This window comes from Brassica napus, chromosome A9, assembly GCF_020379485.1.
Source record: "Brassica napus cultivar Da-Ae chromosome A9, Da-Ae, whole genome shotgun sequence".
Classification (NCBI taxonomy): domain Eukaryota; kingdom Viridiplantae; phylum Streptophyta; class Magnoliopsida; order Brassicales; family Brassicaceae; genus Brassica; species Brassica napus.
The window spans coordinates 6,275,630-6,303,340 of NC_063442.1; the positions used below are offsets into that span (position 1 = coordinate 6,275,630).

General features: G+C 35.1%; 6 protein-coding genes across 10 annotated transcripts; 4 read left to right on the forward strand and 2 right to left on the reverse strand.

Moving 5' to 3' along the window:
* Positions 1–2,078: 2,078 nt before the first annotated feature.
* On the forward strand, positions 2,079–3,475 carry BNAA09G08870D (basic leucine zipper 23). 2 transcript variants are annotated; one of them, XM_048739607.1, is made up of 2 exons: positions 2,079–3,184; positions 3,257–3,475. In XM_048739607.1, the coding sequence occupies exon 1, from the start codon at positions 2,449–2,451 to the stop codon at positions 3,166–3,168; it is 720 nt and encodes a 239-aa protein (XP_048595564.1). In that variant the 5' UTR covers positions 2,079–2,448; the 3' UTR covers positions 3,169–3,184; positions 3,257–3,475. The 2 variants fall into 2 exon arrangements, with proteins under 2 accessions (XP_048595564.1, XP_013655849.2); XM_013800395.3 differs by having other exon boundaries at positions 2,079–3,148.
* Positions 3,476–3,632: 157 nt separating this feature from the next.
* LOC106358826 (WD-40 repeat-containing protein MSI2-like) lies at positions 3,633–5,741 on the reverse strand. Its single transcript, XM_048739606.1, has 6 exons — positions 5,378–5,741; positions 4,831–5,154; positions 4,598–4,741; positions 4,354–4,478; positions 4,123–4,218; positions 3,633–4,025 (listed from the first exon to the last, which is right to left on the reverse strand). Exons 1-6 carry the CDS (start codon positions 5,693–5,695, stop codon positions 3,791–3,793), a joined length of 1,242 nt encoding a protein of 413 aa, XP_048595563.1. The 5' UTR covers positions 5,696–5,741; the 3' UTR covers positions 3,633–3,790.
* Positions 5,742–6,320: 579 nt separating this feature from the next.
* On the reverse strand, positions 6,321–7,940 carry LOC106360744 (gluconokinase). Of its 3 annotated transcripts, none has more exons than XM_013800397.3 (5): positions 7,716–7,940; positions 7,224–7,284; positions 7,107–7,149; positions 6,940–7,019; positions 6,321–6,863 (listed from the first exon to the last, which is right to left on the reverse strand). In XM_013800397.3, exons 2-5 carry the CDS (start codon positions 7,240–7,242, stop codon positions 6,430–6,432), a joined length of 576 nt encoding a protein of 191 aa, XP_013655851.2. In that variant the 5' UTR covers positions 7,243–7,284; positions 7,716–7,940; the 3' UTR covers positions 6,321–6,429. The 3 variants fall into 3 exon arrangements, with proteins under 3 accessions (XP_013655851.2, XP_022567303.2, XP_013655850.2); XM_022711582.2 differs by having other exon boundaries at positions 7,107–7,152; XM_013800396.3 differs by having other exon boundaries at positions 7,107–7,155.
* A 1,078-nt stretch (positions 7,941–9,018) lies between these two features.
* BNAA09G08900D lies at positions 9,019–10,572 on the forward strand. The gene is made up of 2 exons (XM_013800398.3): positions 9,019–9,422; positions 9,545–10,572. The coding sequence occupies exons 1-2, from the start codon at positions 9,138–9,140 to the stop codon at positions 10,358–10,360; spliced, it is 1,101 nt and encodes a 366-aa protein (XP_013655852.2). The 5' UTR covers positions 9,019–9,137; the 3' UTR covers positions 10,361–10,572.
* An 819-nt stretch (positions 10,573–11,391) lies between these two features.
* LOC106360746 (transportin-1-like) lies at positions 11,392–17,815 on the forward strand. Its single transcript, XM_048739608.1, has 30 exons — positions 11,392–11,667; positions 11,985–12,272; positions 12,369–12,458; positions 12,566–12,643; positions 12,729–12,809; positions 12,911–12,961; positions 13,111–13,196; positions 13,344–13,410; positions 13,510–13,566; positions 13,656–13,685; positions 13,766–13,825; positions 13,927–14,040; positions 14,110–14,223; positions 14,316–14,414; positions 14,499–14,624; positions 14,702–14,776; positions 14,856–14,927; positions 15,058–15,168; positions 15,478–15,561; positions 15,771–15,878; positions 15,963–16,064; positions 16,235–16,297; positions 16,375–16,449; positions 16,537–16,608; positions 16,694–16,818; positions 16,907–16,958; positions 17,040–17,108; positions 17,201–17,260; positions 17,359–17,456; positions 17,562–17,815. Exons 1-29 carry the CDS (start codon positions 11,485–11,487, stop codon positions 17,437–17,439), a joined length of 2,673 nt encoding a protein of 890 aa, XP_048595565.1. The 5' UTR covers positions 11,392–11,484; the 3' UTR covers positions 17,440–17,456; positions 17,562–17,815.
* Positions 17,816–18,033: 218 nt separating this feature from the next.
* LOC106358827 (tetracycline resistance protein, class A-like) lies at positions 18,034–27,468 on the forward strand. Of its 2 annotated transcripts, XM_048739609.1 has the most exons (14): positions 18,034–18,878; positions 19,122–19,233; positions 22,679–22,791; positions 22,879–23,001; positions 24,114–24,322; positions 24,421–24,496; positions 24,593–24,679; positions 24,769–24,849; positions 24,965–24,997; positions 25,252–25,305; positions 25,440–25,481; positions 26,801–26,879; positions 26,973–27,043; positions 27,134–27,468. In XM_048739609.1, the coding sequence occupies exons 1-14, from the start codon at positions 18,708–18,710 to the stop codon at positions 27,224–27,226; spliced, it is 1,344 nt and encodes a 447-aa protein (XP_048595566.1). In that variant the 5' UTR covers positions 18,034–18,707; the 3' UTR covers positions 27,227–27,468. The 2 variants fall into 2 exon arrangements, with proteins under 2 accessions (XP_048595566.1, XP_048595567.1); XM_048739610.1 differs by lacking the exons at positions 26,973–27,043; positions 27,134–27,468 and having other exon boundaries at positions 25,252–25,289; positions 26,801–26,831.
* Positions 27,469–27,711: the final 243 nt, after the last annotated feature.

Here is a 27,711-nt window from a genome sequence, read left to right on the forward strand (position 1 = left end):
TAGTTTTAAGAATTAAAATTATGTAATTGTCACTATTAACATTGCTATTTTAGTTTTTATAAATAACTTTTATTTTATTTTTCTAAATATATATATATATATATAAGAAAATATTTCCAAAATAATCTGGGGTGTTTTTTTTTTTAAAGTCAGCAATATATAAGTACTTGATTAGTAAGCATTAGTTTACATATAATTACTTTTAAAAACTGTTGTAGTTTCTTCTATCCTTAGTATGAAACAACATATATCAAGTTATATAAATTTTTATAATATATATTTAAAATTAAGAAAAATAATCAAACTAAATGAAAAAAAAAACAAAACTATTCACATTTTAGCCTAAATATATGAGAAAAACAGTTATAATTTAGAAAAATTGTTGCAATTCAATATGTTTAAACATAAATAATTAACTGCTCTAAATTTTGGTATCTAAATATGTCAACTAAAATAATAATATAATTTTAAAACAGTTTTTATTTAATTTAATGCATTTGTATCATATTTATGTTCTTATGCACCAACAAAATATCTAGTTATTTTGTAAATATTTATATACTCAGTGAGCCACCTGGTAAAAATTTTAAAGATGTAAATCAAAGCTAATTATATTCGTGGTTTTATACCCTTTTTCACTTAAAAATTACGTAAGTTATGCAAGTCAACACAAGTATTGTCAAAAATCGTTTGTTTTCCATATGTGTAATTTTGGGTAATCATGGCACCGATATCTATACTATTAAAAGATAAGTCATGACTTCTTTCATGTGTGATATTTTAAATAGACCATTCCTAGAAAGTTGTTTACATTATTTTTTTGTATTTTCGTAACAATATCCTAACAAGATATTTAATTATCTTTTTATTCCATCAAAATATTATTAATAATGGATTTTGAAAATATATTTATTCCATCAGTATATAATTATAGGTGCATATAACCATTTATAATCTACTTAATAATAATAACATTTAATTATTCTAGAGTTAATACCTGCACATGATCTAATTAATAATAATAACAATTAACATTTATTATGCAAATAAAATAATGTTAGAATTTCACCATGCAAATAATAAAATCAAATCAAATATTAAAATCCTAACACTAATGTATTTTCATAATAAGTGTTATTATTATTAATTATGTTATACATTATACATGTATCAATATTTATATAGATGTTGTGTTAACAAACATGTATTGATAAATATATAATATTTTTAATATATATATATATACTGTAGTGATGAATTTTTCATGCGTGATTTTTTCATTTGGATTATTCTTTAAAATTTTATCAAATTTTACATGAATTAATTATAATATTTATCTTTTTAATTGAATAACAATAAATACTTTTTAAGAAAGTTCTAAAAATATTTTTAAAATATTTTCAGAATAAATTTAAGTTTTATATCCAAAAGTAATTAGTTTTAATTTTAGCTATCATAAACTATAATTAGAAATTAAAATTTATTTTAGTTTCGATTTACATTGAAAATGTAAAATTATATAAAGTGTTATAATTATATATTCACTGGTAATAACAATTTAAACTGATTAATTTTCAAAAATAAAATTTACAAAGATTTTGTTAGAAATATTCATTTCTATTTTAAATTAAAAGAAGATATTTTATCCAACTTAGTGTATTTATCAAATATGATATTTACTACAAACATATTTTGAAGTACAATGTATTATAGTTTTTCTTTAAAAGAATTTTTTTACAGTATCTTAAAAAAATATATTTTCTACTGTATAGATCTAATTTAATTTGCTTTCATATAAATTTAAAATAAAAAAGTATGTAACGTAATATTGTTACATAATAAAGTTTTCAAAATAATTTTTGTTACAAAAATACAAAATTTATAGTAATAATATATAAGCCACGTAAACATAGCTATTATAGAATTACATAATATATAACACTAAATTATATTAAGTTATTGGTAAATTTTGTTATATAAACTAAAACATTTCAGTATATAAATAAAAAAACTCCGCACGGTTGTACTGGTAAAGATCTAGTATATATTAAGAAAAGGAAAAATAAAAATGTTGACCGTTTAGAGAAAAATCTCTGCACGGTTGTACTTGTTCGTACGTCCATGTCCTTGCGCCATCTGTTAATACGCTTCTTATCATCAAATCCACTAGTGCCCTTTTCGTCTCTAGGGTTTCCTTTCCTAATATCATCGCCTCTTTCACTCTTATCGCCGATTCTCCTCTCACGTTTATCAGTTCCAGATTAATTGGATGCTTGACTTTCATCTGAATCGTTTGAATTTGTGTGTTTCCCTCTGTGATTAGGTCTTGACTTGATCGTGAAAGCTCGAGTCTTGTTTGGTTTCAAGCACAACTGTATCCAGAAAGTGTCTTAATTTTTGTTTGGTAATAAGACCAAACAAAAGCGAAGAGTTTAAGAGGTTGCTGTAATGATGGACGACGGTGAGCTTGAGTTTCCACCTAGCAGCAGTTCCATGGATTCTTTCCTGGAAGAGCTTCTCAAGGACTCTCATGCTTGTACCCACACTCACACTTGTAACCCTCCCGGACCAGAGAACACACATACACACACATGTCTCCACGTCCACACCAAGATCCTTCCTGCTGCTCAGAGCGACGACAAAGTAACTACCGATGACACGTCGGAGTCTTCAGGGAAAAGGAGCAAGAAGAGGCCTTCGGGGAACCGAGAAGCGGTTAGAAAGTATAGAGAGAAGAAGAAGGCTAAAGCGGCTTCCTTGGAGGATGAAGTGTTAAGGCTCAGGGCTGTGAATAATCAGCTGATGAAGAGGCTGCAAGGTCAAGCTGCGCTGGAAGCCGAGGTTACGAGGCTTAAGTGTTTGCTTGTGGATATAAGAGGAAGGATAGAAGGAGAGATTGGTGCTTTCCCTTATCAAAAACCTCAGCCTTTCTCGTATAGGATGCAGCCTTGCAATATGCCGTGCGATGTTGACGACTTGTACTGTCTTCAGAATGGGAACAGTGGAGAAGGTATATTGATGAATGGGCAAGGGCTAAGTGGTTGTGAGTTTGAGCAGCTTCAATGCTTGGGTGATCAGAATCTAGCTGGCTGTAGTAATGGAAATGGAACATTCGATGTGGATGCATCGGGTGCTAATAAGAGTAAAGGTGAAACTCTAACACCTTAGGATCTATTTAGTAGAGGTACTTTTAATACAGTTTTCTTTTATGTTGTGATCTCTTGAACTCGTGGTGTTTGCTCTTGTTTTGCAACAGGTGGGACATGTGCAGCTAAAGCAGTTTGAAGTATCATCATCAATCATGTAGTGCTATTATTTTCCAATAACTAGTAGAGTTCAACTGCATTACCAGCTTTCTTCAGGTCCCCCTTTGTGTTATTATCATTTTGCTTTTCTCGTGTAATTGCATTTCCTTGTTGAGCTAGAACGAATACTTGTTAATATTCAAATCGAATTATGCCCAGTGATTTTGCCATTTGGTTTTGTGTGTTAGTAGCTCTTTCTTTAAGCTCTTATGTTGTGAAATTATAATGATTCTTGAATCTGACAATAAGCAGGTTTAGTATTAGCACAGCAACTGAACTGTTGCAGGCTCGGTTTCGGAGATCTAGAGTCTAATTTTAGCCTCAAAGTACAATTTTGAAACGGAGAATTCATAAGAAATCAACAAAATCCAAACATGGTTACATTACCAAACAGAGATGTCATGCTGGTCATAATACAGACAAAGCTCGTCTTTTAGAAACTATGTCTTCAGTAATGGAGAGACTCAAGTAATTTCTAAAATATTTCATGACTGTTTTATGTCCTCATCGATCTCATCTTCATCTTCATCTCGATAGATGCTTTCCGCCATTTGCCAGACCTGAAGACTGTTGTCTTCTGCTACACTTGCAATGACCCAAGGCTCGTTTTTGTTCCAGGCAAAATCTGATATCTTAGCCTTGTGGCCACCGTGAGAAAAGAGCAACTCTGGTGGACCATCTTCTGCATCCAACTCTATCTCAAGCTGCTCTTCTCCAACCCTGTCAAAACAAAAGACGCCTTGCTCAACGTTGACCAATCTTCAGAATAAGAAATTCTATATTCAGAGTTCTTCTGTAATTGAGATGATGATTGTACCTGTTCAGGTCCCAGACCATCAGCCTTCTGTCTTCACCGGAAGATGCAAGCACTGTTTCATGGTTAGGATCCCACTCCACTTGGAAAACCTCTCCCCTGTAATCAGAATATTTCATTTAAATGGTGGATTTTCACAGCAAACGGCACTCAGTGAACATCTATAAAGCTTTGGTTTTTAAAACAATAATATAGATTGTGCAGGGAATGTACAAAAAATGTAAAAGAACATACTCGTGGCTGCTCAAGACGTGCAATGGCACATTCAGCTTCCGGAGGTCAAACAAGGCAACAGTTGAGTCTGACGAAGCTGTTGCTAAAACCCATTCGTTGAACGGATTGAAAGACAAATAGTTCACCTGAGAACACACAATAAAGCAACTAAGCATGACATATGGCGACCATAACTACAGAACACACAATTTGCCACTTCCAAATTCTCACTCATATCATTAGATACTAAAGTATGGGCTTTTACCTCTTTCTCGTGAACTTTCACTTGGTGTTGCATTTGGTTTGTCCGCGTGTCCCATATCACCAATCGACCATCATCACCAGCAGAACCAAAAAGGTTCTCGTTCTTCATGTGCCACGCTACATCTTCCACAGCGCATTCATGTCCCTAAAAACCATAACATGATAGCAAAATTAGAACCAGAAAAAAAAATCACCGTCTTCTTGAAGCAAAACAGGAGCCCTGTTCCAACTTACCTCGTACACAAACATTGCATTCAGAACCTTATCTTGCGGTGTAGCTGAAACATCCCAGAGGCAGATCTTCTTATCCTGCGAACCACTCAGAAGATAACCTTCCTTGAAAGGACTCCAACACAATCCATACCCTTCCATGTCGTGTCCCAGTAGCCTCAGATCAGGATCACAATCACTACTCTGAGGCTTCGAAGCGTGCTTGGCGTAATCAAACAGAAACACCTCACACCCACTCGTCTTCGCACCGACGAGAGTAGGCTTTTGAGGCATGCAACGCGCTCTGTTCACTTCTCCATCGACACGTATCTTCTGCCTAATCTCCACCTACCAATAAAGAACACGATTAGAGGAATTGAAGTTGAACAGAAACAGAGCACTCGTGATGAAGACGATGACCTCAAGAGATGTGAAAATGAATATTATAATCTACCCGGTATAAACCGGTTCTAACTAACCAAACCAACTGTAACTATATATACACTCTAATAAACACGTCGTTTCATCGAACACATGGTGCGCATACAACGCTTTAAGCGAATCGAATTACCTTAGGGACTATGGGATCGTGATTTGTGCCGCCTAACCCTGGCTCGGCGTCGGGAGTTGGGATGACGGCGTCGGCGACCATGAGGAAATCTTGAGCATCGCCGGAAGTGTGGGTTCCGAGGATGAGCTTGTGGACGCCGAAGTGAGGATCCGCCGCGTAAGGAGAGGGGGGAGATGGGACCCAGTGGACGGTGAGGGAGGGCCATTCGAGAGGGTTGGAGATCATGAGATCGTAGAGGAACGGTGTGTTCTTCTTCCATATAGAGAAATCTTCCTCTACCTGATCCATTCCAGCATCCTCCTTACCTTCATCTGCCATCTCTCTCTCTTCTCTCAGTCTAGAATCTTCTTCTCTCTCTCTGATATGTGTGTTGAGGGTTTTCACTGTTCTATTTTCCCGCCAATTTCGATGTACATGCGAGTTGTTTGAGTTTTCTACAAATGAACGATGTGCCGTTTTTTAGGTTGAAGACCAGCATGCATGTGTTTTATATTAGTAGGCCTATTATCGAGTTATGAATTTATGGGCTTTCATAGTCAAGACCCACTCTTAATGCACACACTTAGACCCATTTAAACTATTGTTGATTTAATTTTTAATTATTTTAACTTTATAGTTTTTTAACAAATATTAAATGAAACAAATAAAAATTTTAAACTGATTTTTATTATATAAACGCAAATCAAATTGTTCTGGTAAAAATGCAATATCGAATTTTCTTCTAAAACCGCAAAATTTGATTTAAGTTTAATGGGGTTTGTAACATTGCCATATGAATGTTTTTCTTTCACACTTCAAAGTGAATCATGTCTTTCAAGTTCACATTTTGCTATTTGTATTTGTTTATGACAACTACTTGACATTGAACTTCTTCTGCTCTAAGTTTAGTGCCTTTGTAATGACATAACAATGCAGTATCTAGTAGATTTGATATGGTCTTTCATTATTCAAATAAATACTCCATCATTAATCATTCTAGTTTTAAAAGTTATTATTGAATAGTACAAGTTGAATACAAAGATGAATCGTAATAATACAATGTGCCGAGTACCTCATATATCGTCTCGAAATTTCAAATCATTGGATAGCAATTCAAGAACTGAGTTAACTATAACTTCAGGAGTGAGAACCACACTGACTTTGAATATCTTTTCACAGTCATCAGCTTCAAGCAGATCAAACTGAGACCGGAGAAGAGTGAGAGGCATGAAATGTTCTCCCTCCGAAGCTCTCTTCTGCAACCGAGCAGCGATCACCTCTGCATTACCTTCCAGTAACACAAACTTCACCTTGCAACTCGAATAGCTTCCCGGTTTGTAATCAGGATCAGAGACTCTCAAGATTTCTCTGTACTGCTTTCTCAACGAAGAACACGCGAGAACAACGGTTTCTCCATTGAGCAAACGTTCTCGCAAACTCTCTTGTATTTTTTCGAGCCATGGCATCCGGTCTTCATCCGAAAGAGCAATGCCTTGGCGCATCTTATCTGGGTTGAACCATGAGCAAGGTGTTGTTAACACATGAAAACTCTTGTTTTGTCAAAATTCTTTGATTCTTTTTACCTCTGTTTGATGAAGAGTGGAAATCATCAGCGTCAAGAAAATCACAAGATAGTGCTGTTCCCAACAACTTGCCTATGGTACTAGAAAGGTCAAGAAAAATTTGTTCAATCACAAGTCACAACATGGTAAGAGAGGACTAACAAAAATAAAATAAAATAAGAACTAACGATTTGCCTGCTCCGCTTACGCCCATAATCACAATGACTTTGCCTGTTACTATTGGCACACAAGAATAATTAGTGAAAGACGTATGAGAACATTGATAAGAACATGTTAAAGCTTACCGTCATTGTTTGTCGACATCTCTGATCAAAACAGAGTTTGGTGATTTTTGAAAGAACCAATCTGCGAGCAAGAAAAACAAAATATGTATATCTATAGTTTAGATAATCTTTTAGCAAGAAAACAAAACAACATGTCTCTCTTGATAGAACTATACATCTTTTCTTGGTGAACATTATTAAACCATTAAAATATCTAAAGCTCTTAATCTTAGCTTATCAGTTATAACAAACGTTTGACGATGATGTTGAGTCACATGATTTGGGTCTCAACAATGTCCTTAGAGGAAGGAGTACATGACCATTCAAAAGAATGCTGGTGTTTCATAAGTAAGTCAAAAAGTCAAGAAGAGAATAGATACACAGCAATGATGATACGTTTAACATTCTTTGATTTCTTACTGACGTCTGAAACTTTTTTTCTAATCGAATATTAGCCTTCTCTTATAATTAAAAAAATGAGGATCGACAATCTGAGGAAAATCAAAGACTTACGGGTGAGCCAATTGTGAGTGTTGATCAATCAACAAAACGCGACCTTGAAGAAGAATATGAAAGGAAATTAGACAAATTGGGATTGTGATGATGAAAAATGATAATTGAGGTAATAAAAGTTTGGTAGGTGCGAGAGGAAGAAAGATGGACTTTTGCAGAGAGATGGAAAAGTGGAGAAGAACCAAAAATGAAAATGATCTACTTCTCTTTTTTTTTTTCCGCCAAATGGTGTTTTTTATTGAATAAAACCGGCCCAAGGCCCAAATACATAAACAAAAGGCTAGAAGCCCAATGCATACGGGCTACAATGTAAACACTTAAAACGGACCCGCGGCCCACACAACTCAGACCCGAACGACGCCGGCTGGAGAAAGCGCATCAAGGAAGCAGTTTGCAGAACACGTGGAAGCATCTATACCCTCGGATCAAAAAAAAAAATGATCTACTTCTCTAGTTCACAAATACAATAAAAATACATTATTTATTAATAATTCTTTTTGTAACTTTTATTAAAAAATTTTTATTAAAAGTACGCCGTATTTGTTTTTGATAAATGTAGATTAATTTTATTTTAGATTCCAGCACACCAACTAAACATACATATTGACAAGAAATAATTAATAAAATATACTTTAAAATATTAAAAAGATTATTTTATACGGAACACGTTATAAGTTATTTTGTTTCCGTGGAAATATTCTTTTAGTTTTGTCAACGTAATTCAGAGTGCAAATACTCTTCTAATTAATGGTGTTTTTAAAACATTATTGATATTTTTAAATTGTAGATAAAAATTAGGTAAATAAAATATCTACAATAATTAATGGCAGGTTTTTATCAGAATATATAGTTTGTATAAAAAATATCATTCAAGATAGAAAAGTATAGTTTGTATAAAAAATATCATTCAAAATATCATTCATACAATAAAAATAGATTTTATTTTATTACAAAAATACATTATCAAACTATATAAAAATATTCATATTAATAAATATGATTAACTAAATATATTAAAAATATATAAATAGTAACAGTTTAAATAAAATACATTAAATTATATATATGTTATATTTGAGTTAACAATTATTTTTATAAATCTTATTTCTATAAATTTTATTTTATACATTATTTTGTTAAAAACCTTTTTGATAAGAAATTTCCAAAACCAGAGCTATAAAACTGGAAGTTCACCATATTTTGGCAACTACAATTAGCAAAAAATTATCTTGTACAGAAATCGTAGCTTATACTTTTTTCTGATAATTTTCTACAAATATAATATTTATTTAAATACAGGGAAGCAACAAAATAACTTTTTAAAAAGTTTTATCCTCACCGATTGAGAGCACAGTCTCCCCCACTCTGTCTCTCTCTTTGCCGTGGAGCTCATCAGACGACGATAGACAAGTAGAAGACGCCATGGATAGACTTCTTCAACCACCGTCTTCCTCCGTACTCGCCCCCTCCAAATCCCACTTAAGAGCACCTCCGTTGCTCCTCCGTGTCCACCGTCTCGACTCTCTCAGTCTCATCCCTTCCTCCCCGCGCCGGGTGAGCTCCATCTCCTGCCTCCTCCGCCACAATCCTTCGCCGACTGCGTCAAATCAAGCTAGAAACCTCTCGTCTTCCTCTCCGAAAGCCGACGAGTCAAAACCTAATCCAGGGTTTCTCGAACGGATCGTGCGGAGTTATGAGCAGAGAAAGGTATATAATAACATATTCTCATCACTAGTCTATATCGATGTCTTGTGAGCCTTAATCAGTGGATATGTATTCAGTTCTTGTTAAAGGTCACTGCTTTATGCGAATCTGTGTGTTTCTTGCAGACGTTATCAGCTGGAACAATCATACTAATCTCTGCCGTAGTTGCACTTTTGCTTAACCCCATCGTTGCGCCGCCTGCTTTGGCTAGCTTCCAAGCCGCAGCTAAGTCTAGCGGCGCTGCTGTTGGTGGGAAACTCCTCCGGACCGAAGTACTGACGAGTGCGTGGACCGGTTTCTTCGCTGGCTGCTTACACACACTCTCCGGCCCTGATCACCTCGCTGCTTTGGCTCCACTCTCCATCGGACGGACGAGGATGGAGAGTGCTGCGGTTGGAGCTCTCTGGGGATGTGGCCACGACGCTGGCCAACTCATCTTTGGTCTCCTGTTTCTGCTTCTTAAGGATAGGCTCCACATTGAGGTTATAAGAACTTGGGGTACACGAGTCGTGGGCTTGACCCTTCTTGTGATCGGCGCTATGGGGATCAAAGAAGCTTCCGAGATCCCTGAACCGTGTGTGGTTGCGTTGGAGAATGGGGAGGAGACGGATGAGAAGAGCTCAAAGAAGAAGAAGAAGATTGGGTTTGCGACTTTTGCGACGGGGATTGTCCACGGGCTGCAACCGGATGCGCTGATGATGGTGTTGCCCGCACTGGCTCTTCCTTCTCGGGTAGCAGGTGCTGCGTTTCTGATCATGTTCTTGCTTGGGACGGTGATTGCGATGGGGAGCTACACGGTGTTTATAGGGTCATGTAGCGAGGCGTTGAAGGAGAAGGTTCCTAGGATCACGGAGAAACTAACGTGGGCGTCTTCTCTTGTGGCCATTGGACTGGGATTGGCAATTATTGTCAGCCAGTTCTTTGGATTCAGCCTGTACTGAGATGCAAAGTATCTGCAAGCCTTTGTAGCTTTTAGAGGATTTGATTTTTTGCATGGACCAACAAAACATGCATCTTGCTTCAGAATCCCTTTTCCTGCTGTTTGGATTTGGCTCCCTAATTTTGTGAGCATTCTATATTTGTATTTTGCTAAGCATTACCGAACAATGTCAATCATGAATGTTTTAGATAATATAAAAGTAGGTGTTGCCAACTTGCCATGCTTTGCTATGTTTGATTTTGGTTTATGCTTGTTGCACAATAACACTAGATTTTGGTTTATGCTTGTGAGTAAAACAAATAGAATTCATATCTCAATAGATTTAGTTAGAATTATAGAATCAATAATAACTAAAATAACTAAAAACTTTTTGAATAACAAGAAATTTGAATGGATTTTGATTTTTTTTTAAATCAATAACAATGGATTCTATTAAAAAATTTAAAATCCAAAAATCAATAATAATAAATTCTCAAAATATACAAAGTCCATGAGTATTCATTCACTTACCAATAACCCTTCATAAGTTTCTAAGAGCAATCTCAATGGTGTTATTCAACCTAAAATTTTCAAAATACATATTTAAAAAAAATATTTTCGGTTACGTTTTTCTCGTAGTTTTGAAATACCACAATGAAATATCAATATTTTTATATAGATACATATGTATATGTATGTATTTTGAACAATTCCTCCATTAGAGTTGTTCTAACAAGATAGAAGATCATGATCATGGGCTCTCTATAATACATATTAACTTTTCCATTGATGAAATCTAAATTACATAAAACTAAATAAATTCTAAATAAATCATTTTCACTGTTATTAACAATATTTAATAAAATTTACTTTTTTTTTCAATAACAGTAAACTTCAATGTATATTTTAAGATCATTAGTTCTATAGTAAGAGATTCTTTAAAAAATAATTGAATAACAAAAAAATTCTGTTAATACATAAATTGATAATAAAAAAAAGCCCATACAGAAACTTTTGAAGAATTTAAAACCCATTAAAACCCAAAGCAGCAGCGTCTTCGTCTTCGTCCTCTGTCGTTTCCAATCATATATTCATCTGCCCCAGCTCACACGAGTGAAACTTCACCCCTTTTTTGCCACCACAATCATGGCGGCGACGACGGTCTGGCAGCCCCTAAACGATGGCCTCACCGAGATCTGCACTCTTCTCGAACAGCAGATTTCTCCTTCCTCCGCCGTTGACAAGTCCCAGATTTGGAAGCAGCTTCAGCACTTCTCTCAAATCCCCGATTTCAACAACTACCTCGTCTTCATCCTCGCCCGCGCCGAGGTTCGTGCCAGAGATTTCTCTACTCTCCCTCTCCGCTCTCTATCTATTGACTCAATCCACTTGTGGGAGACTTTTGGTTTCATTTGCCTATCGGATTCTCTTTGTTGCTCACCTTTAGTTGATCCTGAGTTTCCGTTGAATCGAGTTGGTTAGGAACTTTAGAATCTGTTCTCTGTGGCTTTTCTTGAGAACTGATTTGCTTTCCAAGCTTAGCTGCGTTTACATGATGTTGAGGAAGATAATAAGTCTAGCTTGAGGTTCCTGTATTGCTGTTACTGATCGATTAGGTTTCCTAGCTGATGTGTATTGATTCACAGGGTAAGTCCATTGAGATTCGTCAAGCTGCTGGATTGCTTCTGAAAAACAATCTGAAGGGTGCGTATCCATCCATGTCTCAAGAAAACCAGAAGTACATCAAGTCTGAGTTGCTGCCTTGTCTTGGAGCTGTGGATAGAAACATACGGACAACTGTTGGAACCATCATCAGTGTTATTGTTAATATCGAGGAAGGTTCTGGGTGGCCTGAGCTTTTGCCAGCTCTTGTTACTTGTTTAGACAGTAATGATCTGAATCACATGGATGGTGCGATGGATGCATTGTCAAAGGTATTTTCTTCTTTTTTGTTTTGCTTATTAGCTGTGGTATCGTTGGAATGTTTTTCAAAGTTTTTTTTGGTAATATCTACATGTCTTGTTGATCAGATTTGTGAGGATATCCCACATGTATTGGATTCAGAAGTGCCTGGTTTAGCAGAGCGCCCTATCAACGTTTTCCTGCCTAGGCTATATCAGGTAAGCATCTCATCACAGATTTCTAAATTCGGTTCTAGTTTGATTTCTTTTTTCTTACTGCTGGATTGGTTGCTGTAAGATTTATTGTCATTATTTTGTTTGATCAGTTTTTCCAGTCTCCCCATGCTTCACTGAGGAAGCTTGCCCTGGGTTGTGTGAACCAATATGTCATAATAATGCCTTCTGTAAGTATAAGGAAGATTTTTTTAATACATTATTTGTTTTTATTCGGTTAAGGGACTGTGGATTGTAACAAACTATGATTTGCAGGCTTTGTACAATTCTCTTGATAAGTACCTTCAGGGGCTGTTTCTCCTTGCCAATGATCCTGTAGCAGAAGTCAGAAAATTAGTACGTGACTTGTTTAAGCTTGTGTCACATGATTCAGTCAGATCTTATTTCGTTTCAAAGTTCTTTTTCGTATGTATAATTTCTCTCCTTGTGTTTAATAGGTCTGCGCAGCATTTGTGCATCTCACAGAAGTCCTTCCCTCGTCTATTGAGGTATTTTTCATTGCTGATGGTTTTAACGTACGCAGTATTTTATAACTACTCTTAAGTGTCGCTTTTTAGTAAGTACTTCTTATGTTTAGTTCGAGTTATGTGTCTACCCTGCATCTTATATTTTGCTTCTTCCCTTTTCGTTTTTTAAGCCACACCTAAGGAACGTAATGGAATACATGCTACAAGTCAACAAAGACCCTGATGAAGAAGTGGCCCTCGAAGCATGTGAATTTTGGTAATATGTTCTTTTCTTTGTTTGCTCTATAGATGACGGTTGTAGACCTGTTTTTGTCTTATGTTCTGCAGTTTTTCCCCCCTTTTTCCTGCTTATTATTCCATCCTTGTACTCGTTTGTTCTCAGAGCTATATTGTTGTTTGGCAGGTCTGCATACTGTGATGCTCAGCTGCCGTCAGAGAATTTGAAAGAGTTACTGCCACGCCTAATTCCAGTATAGTGATGCTTCTCCTTTCTTCAGTATATTTTTGGGCGCACAATCGCTTGCTCAGCGGGTGTAGTTTGAAATCTTTGTAAAATATATCTGTTTTAGGTGTTGCTGTCGAACATGGCTTATGCAGATGACGACGAGTCGCTTTTGGATGCTGAGGTTATTTTTCTGTTGAATCTATTTGTTTCTTCACCTTTCACGATAAAATTAACCATCTTATATCATATGAAAACTTTTCATTTTTGCAGGAAGATGAATCTCAACCAGACAGAGATCAGGTGCAGTTATTTGTTCTTGTGACTTTGATTTTTCTTATTAAAATTACTATTGAGTTTTCATTCATTTGGTTCCCCAACAGGATTTGAAACCTCGTTTTCATACATCGAGACTTCATGGATCAGACGATTTTGATGACGATGTACGTGATCTACTTCTTTTAGTGTCATTTGATATTTGTATAGATATTAAGTATGTTTGTAATTCTATAGATCCTTCTTTAATGAATATCTCTGAATACAGGATGATGACTCGTTTAACGTGTGGAATTTAAGAAAGTGCAGTGCAGCAGCTATTGACGTTCTCTCTAATGTATTTGGAGATGAGATCCTTCCGGCACTCATGCCCCTTATTCAGGTAATCGTTATTCCTCTCTATCTTTGTAAATTTATTCAATAAACTAAACCCTGTTCTTCCATGTTGTAGGCAAAATTATCAACTTCTGGGGACGAGGCCTGGAAAGAAAGGGAAGCTGCTGTTTTGACCCTTGGGGCTATTGCTGAAGGCTGCTTTAATGGTCTTTACCCTCACTTGTCTGAGGCAAGTTCGTTTTTGATCTACATCATCTCATATCTATCATTTTTCTCCGCTCAGTTCGAGTAGATCAATATGCTAGTACCTTATTTCTGCAGATCGTAGCATTTCTTCTTCCTCTTTTAGATGATAAGTTCCCTCTCATACGAAGTATATCTTGCTGGACGCTTTCTCGATTTGGCAAGTATCTTATCCAGGTATGATTTGAATAGGAGATTTCGTGCTTCAACTGCTTCCAAGTTCCAACGATCTTTAGATGATTCTCTCCTTTTCTTTTATAGGAAGGTGGCAATCCGAAGGGTTATGAACAGTTTGAAAAAGTTCTTATGGGTCTTCTCCGCAGACTCTTGGATTCGAACAAGCGGGTCCAGGAGGCTGCCTGTTCAGCTTTTGCAACTGTTGAAGAGGTACCTCTTGGCTTTGGGTTTTGATAACATTTGTGGATGTTTGTTGACCGTGTTAATTATTTTCTGTGAATATGTAGGATGCTGCTGAAGAGTTAGTGCCACACCTGGGAGTAATACTGCAGCATCTAATGTGCGCTTTTGGAAAGTATCAGGTAAATCCTTTGCCGGTTATTATCTACTTCAAGCAACTGTTGCTATACGTCTACCTAACATACAATTTTCATATCCCAGAGGCGGAACTTAAGAATTGTGTATGATGCTATTGGAACACTGGCAGATTCGGTTAGAGAAGAGTTGAACAAGGTATGACGATTGGGTTTGTGTAAAGGTTAATATGTTCTTGTAAATTTGAGCTCCTTGACGATTATTTTTTGTTCCATACACTGGTGCTGGTATAAATTTTATTGCCTGCTTAATATTCTTCCTTCTGCAGCCTGCTTATCTTGAAATTCTGATGCCTCCACTGGTCGCAAAGTGGCAACAACTTTCAAATTCGGATAAAGATCTATTTCCGTTGCTGGAATGCTTCACATCTATTTCTCAGGTATGGGCTATTTGTCAAGGCCTTCGAAATATCTGTAAAGTCTTGAATATGTTGCACCAATGAATCTAAGATCATTGATCCTAGTCAGTGAAGATACCCAGGTTTTGGGAGTCTTAAGAACACTGAAAAAGTAATATGGAGTTGTTGCTTAGCTAAGAAGCATTATTTAAGATTATTAGTTAAGCCTGAAATTGCTTCTAATAGTAATAGATAACAATTGTGAACATCACACAATTTCATCCTGACAGAGTGTTAGACTGTTTGAAACCTGAACTGTATGTCTTAACAAATTATGTTTCCATCTTACAGGCTTTAGGTGTAGGGTTCGCTCCATTTGCTCAGCCTGTTTTCCAAAGATGCATGGATATCATCCAACTACAACACATGGCTAAGGTTTCATTCAGAATTTGGAATTTTATCTAATTGGCGAATTAGAACTATCTTTTCCAGTTTACCTTACCTATTATACTGCCTCAGCTAGATAAGCATCACAAAGCTTGAGTATAGAAACAGTTATTCATATTTTACTGAAGCATGTATATAACTATTGCACGCATATGTTTTTTTTTTGTTTGATGAAAGCTTGCTTGTGGTATTTGTAGGTTGATCCTGCCTCTGCTGGGGCTCAGTACGACAGAGAATTCATTGTTTGTTCTCTTGATTTACTTTCTGGACTTGCTGAAGGGCTTGGCAGTGGGATAGAGTCTCTGGTACTGACTTTCCTCGATGTCTTGCTCGCGCGATTTTCTGTTCATAAGTTCCCTGAGACAACCGCATATATTGCTCTTTTTCAGGTTTCACAAACTAATTTAAGGGATCTGCTTCTCAACTGTTGCATGGATGAAGCTCCTGATGTCAGACAAAGTGCGTTTGCTCTCATGGGTGATCTTGCAAGAGTAAGCTGCATATTCTTTTACATTAAACAGTGTCCTTTGACATAATATAATCAGCGGGGGAAGTCTTTCACGAGAATAACCCGTAGTTATGTGGGGTATCATATGCTATAGTTTTGATACTTTCTGCTACATATATTAGTGTAGTAATGCTGTTTGGCTACCACTGACAGGTATTCCCGGCCTACCTACAACCCCGTCTGATTGAGTTCCTGCAGGTTGCAAGCCAGCAACTGGTTGGTATTCAAGTTTTACTCTTGACTATATCAATTCTCTTTTTTATTTGTATTGATCATATATATTCTTTGTACAGAGTACAAACCTTATTGGAGAAAACCTTTCTGTGGCAAATAATGCTTGTTGGGCCATTGGAGAATTAGCTGTCAAGGTAATACCAAAATACTAATTTTTGCTGTCAAGGTTGAAGTGTTTGGTTAAGGGCAGACTTGTGAATGATATGAACTGAATGTTTCAGGTTCGTCAGGAAGTTTCACCAATTGTGACCAACGTTGTCTCTGCCCTAGCCCTGATTCTTCAGCATGCAGAGGTGACTCCCGCAGCCTATTTATTCAAGAGTCTATCAACTGTTATATCTGACGACTATGCCTAATTTGTTTTATTGTGTGAGACAGGCTGTTAATAAATCACTAGTTGAGAACAGTGCAATTACCCTCGGTAGACTAGCATGGATTCGTCCAGACCTCGTTGCACCTCACATGGAGCACTTCATGAAACCATGGTGCTTGGCATTGTCAATGTTAGTGAACCTTTTGGTTTGAATTTTGAGTCTTTACACTCCCAACTGCTGCGCCGTACAACAGTTTCTTATTATACTTTCTTTTCAGGGTACGTGATGACCTTGAGAAAGAAGATGCATTTAGAGGATTATGTGCAGTGGTATTTCTCTTGCCTCTTTGCTTAGTATTTGAAACATGTAAATGAAGTTTGTTACTTACGAGTGTTCTCCATGAATTTCAGGTAAAAGTGAATCCATCAGGAGGTGTCAGCTCACTTGTTGTCATATGCAAAGCCATTGCAAGCTGGCATGTAAGTGAAATGAAACCAAATGCGACTCCCTGCTAAACTAAATCGCGCTGCCGAGCTTTCAAACTATTGGTTGACAAGCTTTTTTATCACAGGAAATTAGAAGTGAGGACGTCAATAGCGAAGTCTCCCAAGTGCTGAACGGCTATAAACAAGTAAGCTGTGCTGAATTCAAGTTCAGCTTTTAATCACTTTAAGCACTGGCCTCACTCATAATGATTAATGTCTTGTGAATTCATCTTTTTGGGTTCAGATGCTTGGAAACTCATGGGCGGAATGTTGGTCTGCTTTGGATCCTCCTGTAAAGGAAAGGCTTGCGAGATATCAAGTGTAGTAATCGATCGCACACCGGTTAGTCTCGAATCAAAAAAGATCTGCTCTTATCTTATTCATTGCAAAGAACAAATAGAGTTTGAGCAGAAGAAGGCGCCTGAGACACCATTTTTCTTTTGCAAGATTTAACGAAGGGCAAAAGAGTCACAAGAGAAAGAGAGAAACAGTAGATAGTTTGCATCTTTGTGGGGCTCTCTTCTTATAACATGGTTGGGTTAAAAAAAGAAACAATTCGTGGATTCGATTCTTCCTTGGTAACGTGGTATGGTGATTTGAGCAGTTTTGGACATGTGGATTACCAATAAGAAAAAAAAGATGTGATTGATATTGTTGTGCTTTATTGATCTAGCTCTATTATGCCAATACTAATTACAACTCTTCCCTGCTGCGTTTACATTTGAAATCTCTTCGATTAGTCCCATCCCAGCCACTATTGTCTCGGGACTGCCACAACTCCCGACCACAAATGTAATCATACTTGGTCAGCTTTCTCGTCAGTCCCTAGTAACTTTTGTCTTCGGCCATGAATTGCTCTGCAAGTTTTCGCATGCTATCCCGCATGCTCCTGCAGTAGGATTCCTACTGCCACGAACTGATCCTCCAAGAACTGACAGCATGACCTAGTTTTTTGACGGAACTAAAAGAGTTAGCTTCTATATAAATAAGATTTTAGGGTTTCAATATTGTCTACCATTCACGGGGGCGGCGCAAACAAAACAGTTGAGTCATTAGCCAAGACTGTTGTACATATATTTTTCTAGAAATTTATGTTTTGTTGGTTGTTCTGTTTCACTCTAAATTTTCAGACCAATAGCTTTTACGAAAGAAAAATCGATGCAACCTGGAAACGCTAAGCGATTGTAATAAAGCAAAATGTCTTTTGTCTTTTACCATTCTCTCGGTAAAGATTTATCCTTTTCTTCAAGATTAGGCTGGTCAGGTATATTAGTACATGCAATGCACCATGTAGTTCCAACTATTAAGGATCTACGAATATTTCTTTTTCTTTTACAGCGATCGAATCTGAAAGATTACATGAGATATGTACAATACGAATATATTTTATAACATCTTAACAACCGCACTAGCATCGGCCATGGTGATACAGACGGCCTAGTTATAAAAGTTTATCAAGGATTATTAAATTATTTAACGAAACTAAAACTTAATATATGTACATTTGCACGTGGATATTTAACATAAGATATAGGTAAGACCGTAAGAGTCAGAAGCGAGGAGAAGTAGGAAGAGAGAGGATAGATTAGAGAGATGGACGAGAAGCTTGGAGGGCTAGGACACATATTGACGACGGTTTTCCTGTCATCATTCGCCGGATTCTTGGTAAGGCCGGTCATGACTGACGTCACCGTCGCTGCGGTTTGCTCTGGATTAAACGATTCATGCTCTCTTGCCGTTTACCTCACCGGAGTACAGCAAGTGGTAATCACCTCTACTTATATATATGTGCATATTGGACGTTCACTATCATTGTTTCCAATCTTCAATCTTCAATCTCTTCCTTTTTCTGGTTAGTGACTCTTTAATTTTTTTGTCAGAACAAATGTTTTCAAAAACTCATGAACGTCTTCAAATTTTTTAAAGAAATTTCAATGATTTAAGAATTTTTTAAAGAAAATAATTAATGTAAACTTTTGTTATTCCAATGGTGGAAATGGTAAAAAGACAGTGGGACTTGGGACAATGGTAATGATGCCGGTAATCGGGAATCTAGCCGACAGGTATGGAATCAAGGCATTGCTCACCCTTCCCATGTGCCTCTCTATAATTCCTCCAGGTTCTTTATTTTTATCTAAACTTAAGCTTTGTTTTCAAACACTCATAAATTTGCATCTACACAATTAATCTTAAGTTTCTTTAAGCACAGGCTAGCCGTGATTAGTTACTCACTTTGTTTCAAATTAAGTTTCGCTCTAGATAATTTTTTTATTATAGAATAAATGTCGTTTTATAAATTTAATGAAGTTTTTTCAGTTAATCCTAACTAAACTCAAAATAATAAATATATGTAATTTAACCGGTTAAATACAAAATTGTACATTTATTCTTCACTTTGCACGGAAAGATTTTTATATGATACAGTATATAATTTGAAATCGAGGAATCTTATAGGCATCACTTTACCCCAAAAATTAGCCATAGACTTTTCACAGCCTCCAAAATATTTACTACTCCATACTCTTTTAAGTTCGTTTGTGCATTGTTTTTATTAACTCGGTTATTACTCCGTAAACCCCAAACTGCAGTACAGCGGCTTTTTTTAATACTAACAAAACATGTAGCCAATTGTATATCAGTATTGTAGACAGCTTGATCTAGGAGAGAAGCTAGGGTGTAGGGGCATGTGCACCCATACAATTATACTAAGCAAAAAAATTAAAAGTTTGTTAGACTAGGTGGTAAAAAATCAGTTTCGTATCTTTAATATCCTAATTTCAATAATCTCATATGCATTTATTATTATTAAACGCTACGCGCGGATAATTGATTAAAATTTTTTGTTGCAACCAAATTTTGTTGTTTGAATACCAACAACTCTCCAAGTGGTCTTCGATGTAATGAATGATCTCCTGGTTCCACACGTGAGTTTGAGTTGCAGAATTACTTTCCTTAAAAAGAATCAATTCAGATGAAGTATAGATAGCCTGACTTATAAATGACATATCTCATAAACCATTACTCCTTTTGGTATGAAACCAATTCGCCGCGTGCTCTGGTTGAGTTGAGAATCTATAGCAACTGGTTTCACGGTTAAACTCTTCATGGTTGCAAAGATATCCTTCTTTGAATGCACCTATGTCGCTGTTGGCTCCAGTGTAGCTTGTATGGTTGATCTCATGAGCTGGTGGTCCAGCTACTGACTTGAGGTCCTCATCATTTCGTTGTTGTTAGATCTCAAGTAGAGCGATGACTTCGTGTATGGGAATTTAGTTTTTTTCTCCACATAAAGCTTTGTATGATGTCAATGTTGTTGGTGTTAAAGTAGAAGCAAGTTTTTAGTGTTGTTACAAAGAAAAGTTTCTGTAATAACAAAAGAAAAAAGGGTAAATAGATTAGTATAAATTTAAATGAGATATCTTGTTTGGATACTATAAGGAATCATTCTTAGGTAATATAAATTGTTTTCGAGTGTGTCATAGTAATAAGAACTATTTTTTGTTTAAACTTTGAGTGCTACTGAGAGTTTTATTTGTAGCAAATCTTAATAATAAATTTAACATAATAATTATCTTTACTATATTATTTTTATATGATCGTGGAATGCTTTAAAATCAAGGAAATTAGTTCTTTTAATATTACAATAAATAAGTTCAACTCAAACCTGTTTTTAATGTTAATCTTTGGGTTCTTATAGGTTTATTTTATTTGGTCAATCATCTAGTTATAAGTTGTACTGAATAGTGTTCTTACTCTTTTGGCTATGGCTTTTAGACCCATTTATTGATTTGGGAAGTGAAGACAAAGTCGTAGGAATTCAAAGACAATTTGTAAACTAAACCACATGCACTAAGAAACATTTTTGTTGACTTTTTCTCAATACCAGGCTCAATAGTGATGTAAGTGATCTGCTTCATTACTTCCAAAGAGCTGAAGAGGTCGATTACCCGCTTGTGAACTTAAATATGTCCCTTGTGTTTGGTACCTACAATACATAAAACAAAAAAAAAATCTAGGCTCCCACAACATAGGTCAACTAAATGACAAACTCAGACCAAAGTCGGATTTGAATCACAGCAATTAAGACTGGAGACTGGAAAATATATAATCACTGTTGTACAATGACTGTCATAAGGTGTTCATTTATATTTATACAGAAAACCAAGTGTAAAATAAACAAACCATTTACATTTTTTGATGTAAACAAACCTAACGATAATAAGATAATTCATGATGTACACTGCAAGAAATATATGTACTAATTTTTATCTCTGTAACACTTATGAGCGCCAAATACTTGGTGAAAATATTTGGTTTTTTTTTTTACGTATGTGTTGCTAACGTGATTTGGGTTCTCAAATTGAGATTGAAGAGTATTAGTGGAGGAGAAGACGAAGCCACGAAGGAGCTTCTGTCGGAGTTGCAGTGACGGTAACATCGTCGCTCGTCACCACCACCACGATTGCCATCTCTCCCATCTGCCATAGCTTGTCACCACCTCCACCACCATTGCTTCTCAAATCCGTCTTCGCCTATCTCAGTCTTCATCGGAGTCGTGACCACCACCGTCATGCTCGCAACAATCATCTCTTTCTTCGATTCAACCCTTCAGTCGTGATAATTCATAAGATCTACATACAGAGCTTGACTCAAATCAACCTATGTTACGATTCAACCTCTCTGGATTCAACCCCCTCTATGTCTCTCAATCTCTTTCTCTTTCGGCCATGATGAAAGCTCTCGATTCAGCCCTTGATTTTTTTTTGTGCTCCTGTTACGGGAAGCTTATTCGTGAGGTTGTTTCTGTTCTGTTCGGATTCTTATTTTTATGGAGATATTTTTATTTGAAGAGGGGGATGTGTGAGTAATGAAGGTAATTTGAAGAGACATAGCTATTGTCGATTGAGAGAGAGAGAGGATGCGGAGAGGTGCTCCAAGTTTTGTCTGGATGATTAATTAAGGAGCTTTGAAGATGCATTGTTAATTGGATTCTAACAAAATATGAATTATATTGTGGACTGTCGTATATGTAAAATGGGTATAGCTGAAAAGAAATCTGGGAAGAGGCTGACATGGAAACTTGATTGGTCGGGAATATTTTAGCTGACGTGGCACCCTTTAGAAGCTCCAAAAATAGCTTCTATTATATAGTAGGATAATGTACCAATACATAAAAAATAGATTTGCTCCTTGTGGACATCTATTCATGATTAGACAAGTATAGTGCTAACTTAAAAAAGGAGATCCTTAAGCACGTATATCTCGTTTTGCCAACCACTCAACCATTGTCTGATTCGCAGCTCTTTATACAAAAAGATTATAAAACAACAAAATCGTCTGATTTGTTTACATTTTTCCTATTATTTTTTCTGTAAAGTACATACTATTTTTGTCAGGTTTTGAAATCAAATAGAAAGAAAAAATGACATGAGATGTGAGATATATTGAAACAATGATTAAAAAAATTGATTTGCCAAGACAGTTGATATTTGGCTAACCTCTTGTTCATCTTTTGATTTTGTTTAATGACGGCATGTTCTTAAAATGTAGTAAACATTTTGCAGCAATATTAGGGTATAGAAGGGATACATTATTCTTTTACACATATTATGTGATCAAGATTATCTTTGATATGGTCTGCCAAGGCACCGTTGACTGTCTCGCTCAGGCATATGTGGTAAATATTTTGTTAGGAATTCCATTTTGTTATTTCACTATGATCCTATATATGATATTTTTGTCTCACTAAATTTTGTTTTTTCAGGCAAAAAATATTCATGGCACACAAAGAATATCAATGTTTGGAGTTTTAGCAGGTGTCAGATCAATTTCCGCAGTTTGTGCAACATTTGCAGCTCGTTTTCTACCCACAGCTTCGACTTTTCAGGTATCATAAGTAAGACAGCCTCGAACAATGATTCAATCAGATAGACTCATTATTATCACTTTATTATTGGTTATCTAACAAGAATATAGAAGGAATTAAAATTAAATTTATATTACAACATAAAAAATAGGAGTACACTTGAAACTTATACTCCTTCCGCTATAAAGATAGAATTTTTAATATTATATTAACAAAAAACACATTAAATCACTATATACATGTATATATAGTTTTATGTAATTATAAATTTTTAATAATTTTTATCAATAGTAATTCAATATACTAAATTAATTTTCTTGAAGTTTACGATTTTTCATAGAAAATACTAAAAATTTATCTTTGTGAAATAATTTTTTTATTCTAAAACATCCATCTTACTGGAACATAAGGAATAGTAGATTAATATAACAAATTTAAAAAAATTGTCCATTCAAGGAATTTTAAATTAATATAACAAATATGTCATAATTTTTATCACTATAAAATTTACAGGTTCTTGGAACTTACGTGAAGAAAAGTTATTTTTATATAGAATCATGTAAGATGCTTATGTTTAAAAGAAATTATTATCTTATATTGAACTATGTAAGAAAAATTAAAGAATGTCTCAAAGTTATTTTCATTGTTATTTCGTCCAAATTCTGAAAATTAAAAATTTTATTGTTCAAGAAAATAGTTTGAGCAATTCTCTCAAATAGCATTTTTTAAGTTTTTGTCACAAAATAACCTCAAAAAATAACCAAAATAGCTCATTTTTATTTTTGAAAATTTGAAACCATGTCCTCAAAACTTCACCCCTTAACTCAAAACCCTAAGTCTAAATTAGTTAATCCTAGGTAAAAATACATTTTCACATTTTAATAAAATTTATTTTGGTCATTTTCTTCATTGAAAGTTATTTTTGTGACAAAAACTTAAAAAGGATATTCTTGGGAATTTCTCAAATAGTTTTGTGATTGCAAAACTGATAAATATTTTTTTTTTAAAAAACTGATAAATAATAAATAAACGAGTAGATTACTTGTAAATTTTCAAAAATAAACGGAAAAAGATAGCATATGTCAAAGTGTAGGAGCAATATATAAATATAAGAGACCATTATATTTCTTTAGGTTACCGCTTTATCATTATTCGTTGGCCTGGCGTACATGAGAATTTTCCTAAAAGAGAGGTTACACGATGATGATGAAGATGACTATGATGGTGGTGGTGATGAAAGGATGTTAACAGAGCCAATTCTAGAAAATGCACCAACAAGGACACATGTCTTCTACAATAAGTATTCTTCTTTGAAAGACATGGTCGCCTTGATGAAGAATAGGTACACTATATATATATATAGTGTAATGCATGGTGACACTATATACATATATATATATATGTAATCCTAAATAATTAATATGAATTCTTGTAACACAGCACCATACTCGTTCAAGCATTGGCCGTTACATTTTTTGTTACCTTCTCACAAAGTGGAATGGAGTCAGCTTTCTTGGTTCTCATCTCTACACTCTTACATTAGAAATCCATTAATTTATATATATTAAACTCCTTTTGTTTTATTTTTATATTAAACTCTTTAATAATACAGTATTTTCTGAAAGCCCGTTTTGGGTTTAAGAAAAATGACTTTGCTCAGCTCTCCCTGTTGGTTTGGATCATTGGTTCCATATCCCAGGTAATAACGCACTATCGTAAAAGATCGTTTATAATTTCAATAAATGTTATTCATCGATTGTGCTGTGCTGTTGAAATTTGTTTTGTTAGCTGTTTATATTGCGGATATTGGTTTCTGCCATTGGAGAACGTAGGGTGTTATCAACAGGGCTTCTTATGGATTTCTTCAACGTAAACATTCTAGAACTTTTTAATGTTCATTTTGCTCCATTTAATATACACGCTATCATGAAATAAATCTATAAATAATATAGATGATGAATTTGGTTATGTGTTTGTCGTGCAGGCAGCAATTCTCAGTGTTTCATGGTCACCATGGGTGAGTCTGTTTAAACTAGGACCTTGTTAGAGGAGTTGCTCATATATACGCATAAGCACATACATAACCCTTGACGAAATTAACAAAATTTACATATAAGTTAAACTTCATTTAAAAAAACATATACATATAAAATCAATATATATTATATTAAACTCAGTCCTTCTGAATGTTATTGAGCTGGCGGTTTGAAAATTCCTTCTATGTTATTGAGCTGACGGTTTGGTTTTGTTTTGTTTTTATGAACAATATAGGTTCCTTATGCCGCCACAGCCCTCGTACCCGGAGTGATGTTTGTAATGCCATCTGTAAGATTTTCTAGCTTAACATCGGTGCTATTTTTTAGTAAAAAAAAAAACATCGGTGCTATTTATTTTAGTTTTTTTTTGTGAAACTCTATTTATTATAGTTTCACTTAAATATAACTTGAATATGGTTTCAGATTTATGGTATTGCCTCAAGACAAGTTAGGTCCGCTGAACAGGTAAGATCGCAAAAGTTATTTTCTTCTTCATACACTATAATATCAACGTTTGCACATAACTTGTAATTAGGTCTTGGATGGTACGGTTTTTAGATAGTCACCGAATAGCCATTTTTTAAAAGATGCACTTCCCACTTAAGCGTGTGCATTCGGATATCTGGATCCGGATAAGATATTTTCAGTATAGATATATCTGGTATTTCGGTTCTAGAGATTTTAATACTGATAGGATATTTTCTAGTTTTGGATTGGGATCAGTTCAAGTTCGGTTTGGATGTTTCCTTAAGAATCCATTTTTTTTTTGTTTTAATTTAGATCTGGTTTATATCCGGGTTTTTATATCCAACATATTAGGAATATCCATAACTTAATAATATGAAATGTACAAAACGCCCCAAAAGACTCAAGTTAACTAAAATAATGAATATATTGAAATTTACAATTAGAGTTTTGAGCATTTGGATAAATATAAATATTAATATAGCAATTTTATAAGTGAATCCTAATACTTTTGATATGCCCGGATATCCACAATTCTCTACTAGAATTTTGATCGGTTTTTAGGGGTGTAGGAAGTTAGGTACATGTCAGATATGTATATTAGATCGAGTTTGAATTGGTACCTTAAAATTGGGATCGGTCTAGTTCGAATCTTCAGATCCAGATATTTTCCCGGGCCTACTTCCATCATTGGTTATCTAAACAAATGCGTGCATACACAGTTAACAAATCTCCCTAGAGTAATCCATGAGTCGGTACACTTTTTTTTTGGCAAAATGATCATCGGTACACTTGATCCTTTTAGGTCATTTTAGGGTTTACACCAGTCGTAGTATAGTACGACACTTATCAAACCTAAGTCACAATTAATACCAACTTCTTCTAAATCCAATCGTCGTCAATAGAGCTTGCAGGAAGCGCCACTCCACATATATATGTTTGCCATGTAACATCGTAATCCCCCCCCCCAAAATTTGTATGTAGAGGCATTAAACTCTGCTGACATGTAACATTGATTAATTATTCTAGATTTGTTTATTAATTTTTGTATGTAGACGCAACAAACTCTGGCATCCAATTTTTTTATACAAACATGATAACGTGCTTTTGTTGCTACAGGATATAAATTCCGTTTTAATTGTACTGTCACAGTTGGTAAAGTAAATATACATGGTATATGAGTTCTACATATTCTGTTTTCATTTGAATGAAATACACATAACATCTCACACAAATCTTTTTTTTTTTGTCATTAAAGATTTTGTTAAACTTCCACAGCTTCTAGATAGTATTCGTTTCATATTTCCATATCCTTTCAGGGGAAGGTCCAGGGATGCATATATGGGGTAAAGTCATTTGCAGAAGTCGTGGCTCCATTTGTATATAGTCCATTGACAGGTATGTGAAGATGTGAGAGTGGACTTACAATACCATTCATTACTAAGTTCTAATGAAGACCTCTAACAAGTAAATGATTTGGGTTTGATATAGCATTGTTTCTCTCCGACAATGCACCGTTCTATTTCCCTGGATTCAGTCTTTTATGCATCGCCTTATCTTTGGTATACTATTTTCCACCATCTCATCCACCAAAACTATGTTGATTATAAATGTATTAGTTATCCATGACTAATATGTTCTTACATGCACAGATGATCGGTTTCCTTCTGAGTCTTCTGATAAAAGATGTTCCCTCTTCGTTAATGAAGAAAACAATTAGCAGCGCTTCAAACGAGGAAGCTTGACACGTTAATAGTTCATGAAGCTATATATATAAACTATATGTATATGCTGCGAGATTTTTGTGAATGTAATGAATTAAAAAAAAAAATCTATATACTTTTAATCTTACGACAAAATTTTGTCAAAGTAATAGCAAAACATTACATTTTGTTGAATTTATTTTTCCAACTAACAAAGTTCATGAATTTACTATTAAGCAGAATTCAAAACAAACTAAAAGACAAATGGTACAAATTAGCGACAGAAATGTCACAACGAACATATTTATTTGATATATACATTTAGTTCATATTATATTTATTTTATTTAGCAGCACAAATTTCACAATAGTCATACTTATTTTATTTTATATACATTAATTCATGACTACTTAATACTCATGTTCGAGATTTGGTTAGGCAATCAAGTGGTCGATTCGGACATAGCGAGTTAACAAAAAAAAAACAGAGATTAATCAGTTATTACTCGGGGATTTAATCATTTTAAG

Coding starts and splice junctions, on each gene's coding strand:
- BNAA09G08870D (XM_013800395.3), top strand. CDS start 2,449: ATGATGGACGACGGTGAGCTTGAGTTTCCACCTAGCAGCAGTTCCATG. Junction 3,149..3,256: donor GGGTGCTAATAAGAGTAAAG/GTGAAACTCTAA, acceptor GTTTTGCAACAG/GTGGGACATGTGCAGCTAAA.
- LOC106358826 (XM_048739606.1), bottom strand. CDS start 5,695: ATGGCAGATGAAGGTAAGGAGGATGCTGGAATGGATCAGGTAGAGGAA. Junction 4,742..4,830: donor ATGCAATGTTTGTGTACGAG/GTAAGTTGGAAC, acceptor TATGGTTTTTAG/GGACATGAATGCGCTGTGGA. Junction 4,479..4,597: donor TGAAAGTTCACGAGAAAGAG/GTAAAAGCCCAT, acceptor GTGTGTTCTCAG/GTGAACTATTTGTCTTTCAA.
- LOC106360744 (XM_013800396.3), bottom strand. Junction 7,020..7,106: donor GTAAGCGGAGCAGGCAAATC/GTTAGTTCTTAT, acceptor TGACCTTTCTAG/TACCATAGGCAAGTTGTTGG. Junction 6,864..6,939: donor CCACTCTTCATCAAACAGAG/GTAAAAAGAATC, acceptor GGTTCAACCCAG/ATAAGATGCGCCAAGGCATT.
- BNAA09G08900D (XM_013800398.3), top strand. CDS start 9,138: ATGGATAGACTTCTTCAACCACCGTCTTCCTCCGTACTCGCCCCCTCC. Junction 9,423..9,544: donor GGAGTTATGAGCAGAGAAAG/GTATATAATAAC, acceptor TGTTTCTTGCAG/ACGTTATCAGCTGGAACAAT.
- LOC106360746 (XM_048739608.1), top strand. CDS start 11,485: ATGGCGGCGACGACGGTCTGGCAGCCCCTAAACGATGGCCTCACCGAG. Junction 12,644..12,728: donor ATGTCATAATAATGCCTTCT/GTAAGTATAAGG, acceptor TATGATTTGCAG/GCTTTGTACAATTCTCTTGA. Junction 17,109..17,200: donor AAGCCATTGCAAGCTGGCAT/GTAAGTGAAATG, acceptor TTTTTATCACAG/GAAATTAGAAGTGAGGACGT.
- LOC106358827 (XM_048739609.1), top strand. CDS start 18,708: ATGGACGAGAAGCTTGGAGGGCTAGGACACATATTGACGACGGTTTTC. Junction 24,850..24,964: donor TTCTTATGGATTTCTTCAAC/GTAAACATTCTA, acceptor TTTGTCGTGCAG/GCAGCAATTCTCAGTGTTTC. Junction 25,482..26,800: donor AAGTTAGGTCCGCTGAACAG/GTAAGATCGCAA, acceptor ATATCCTTTCAG/GGGAAGGTCCAGGGATGCAT.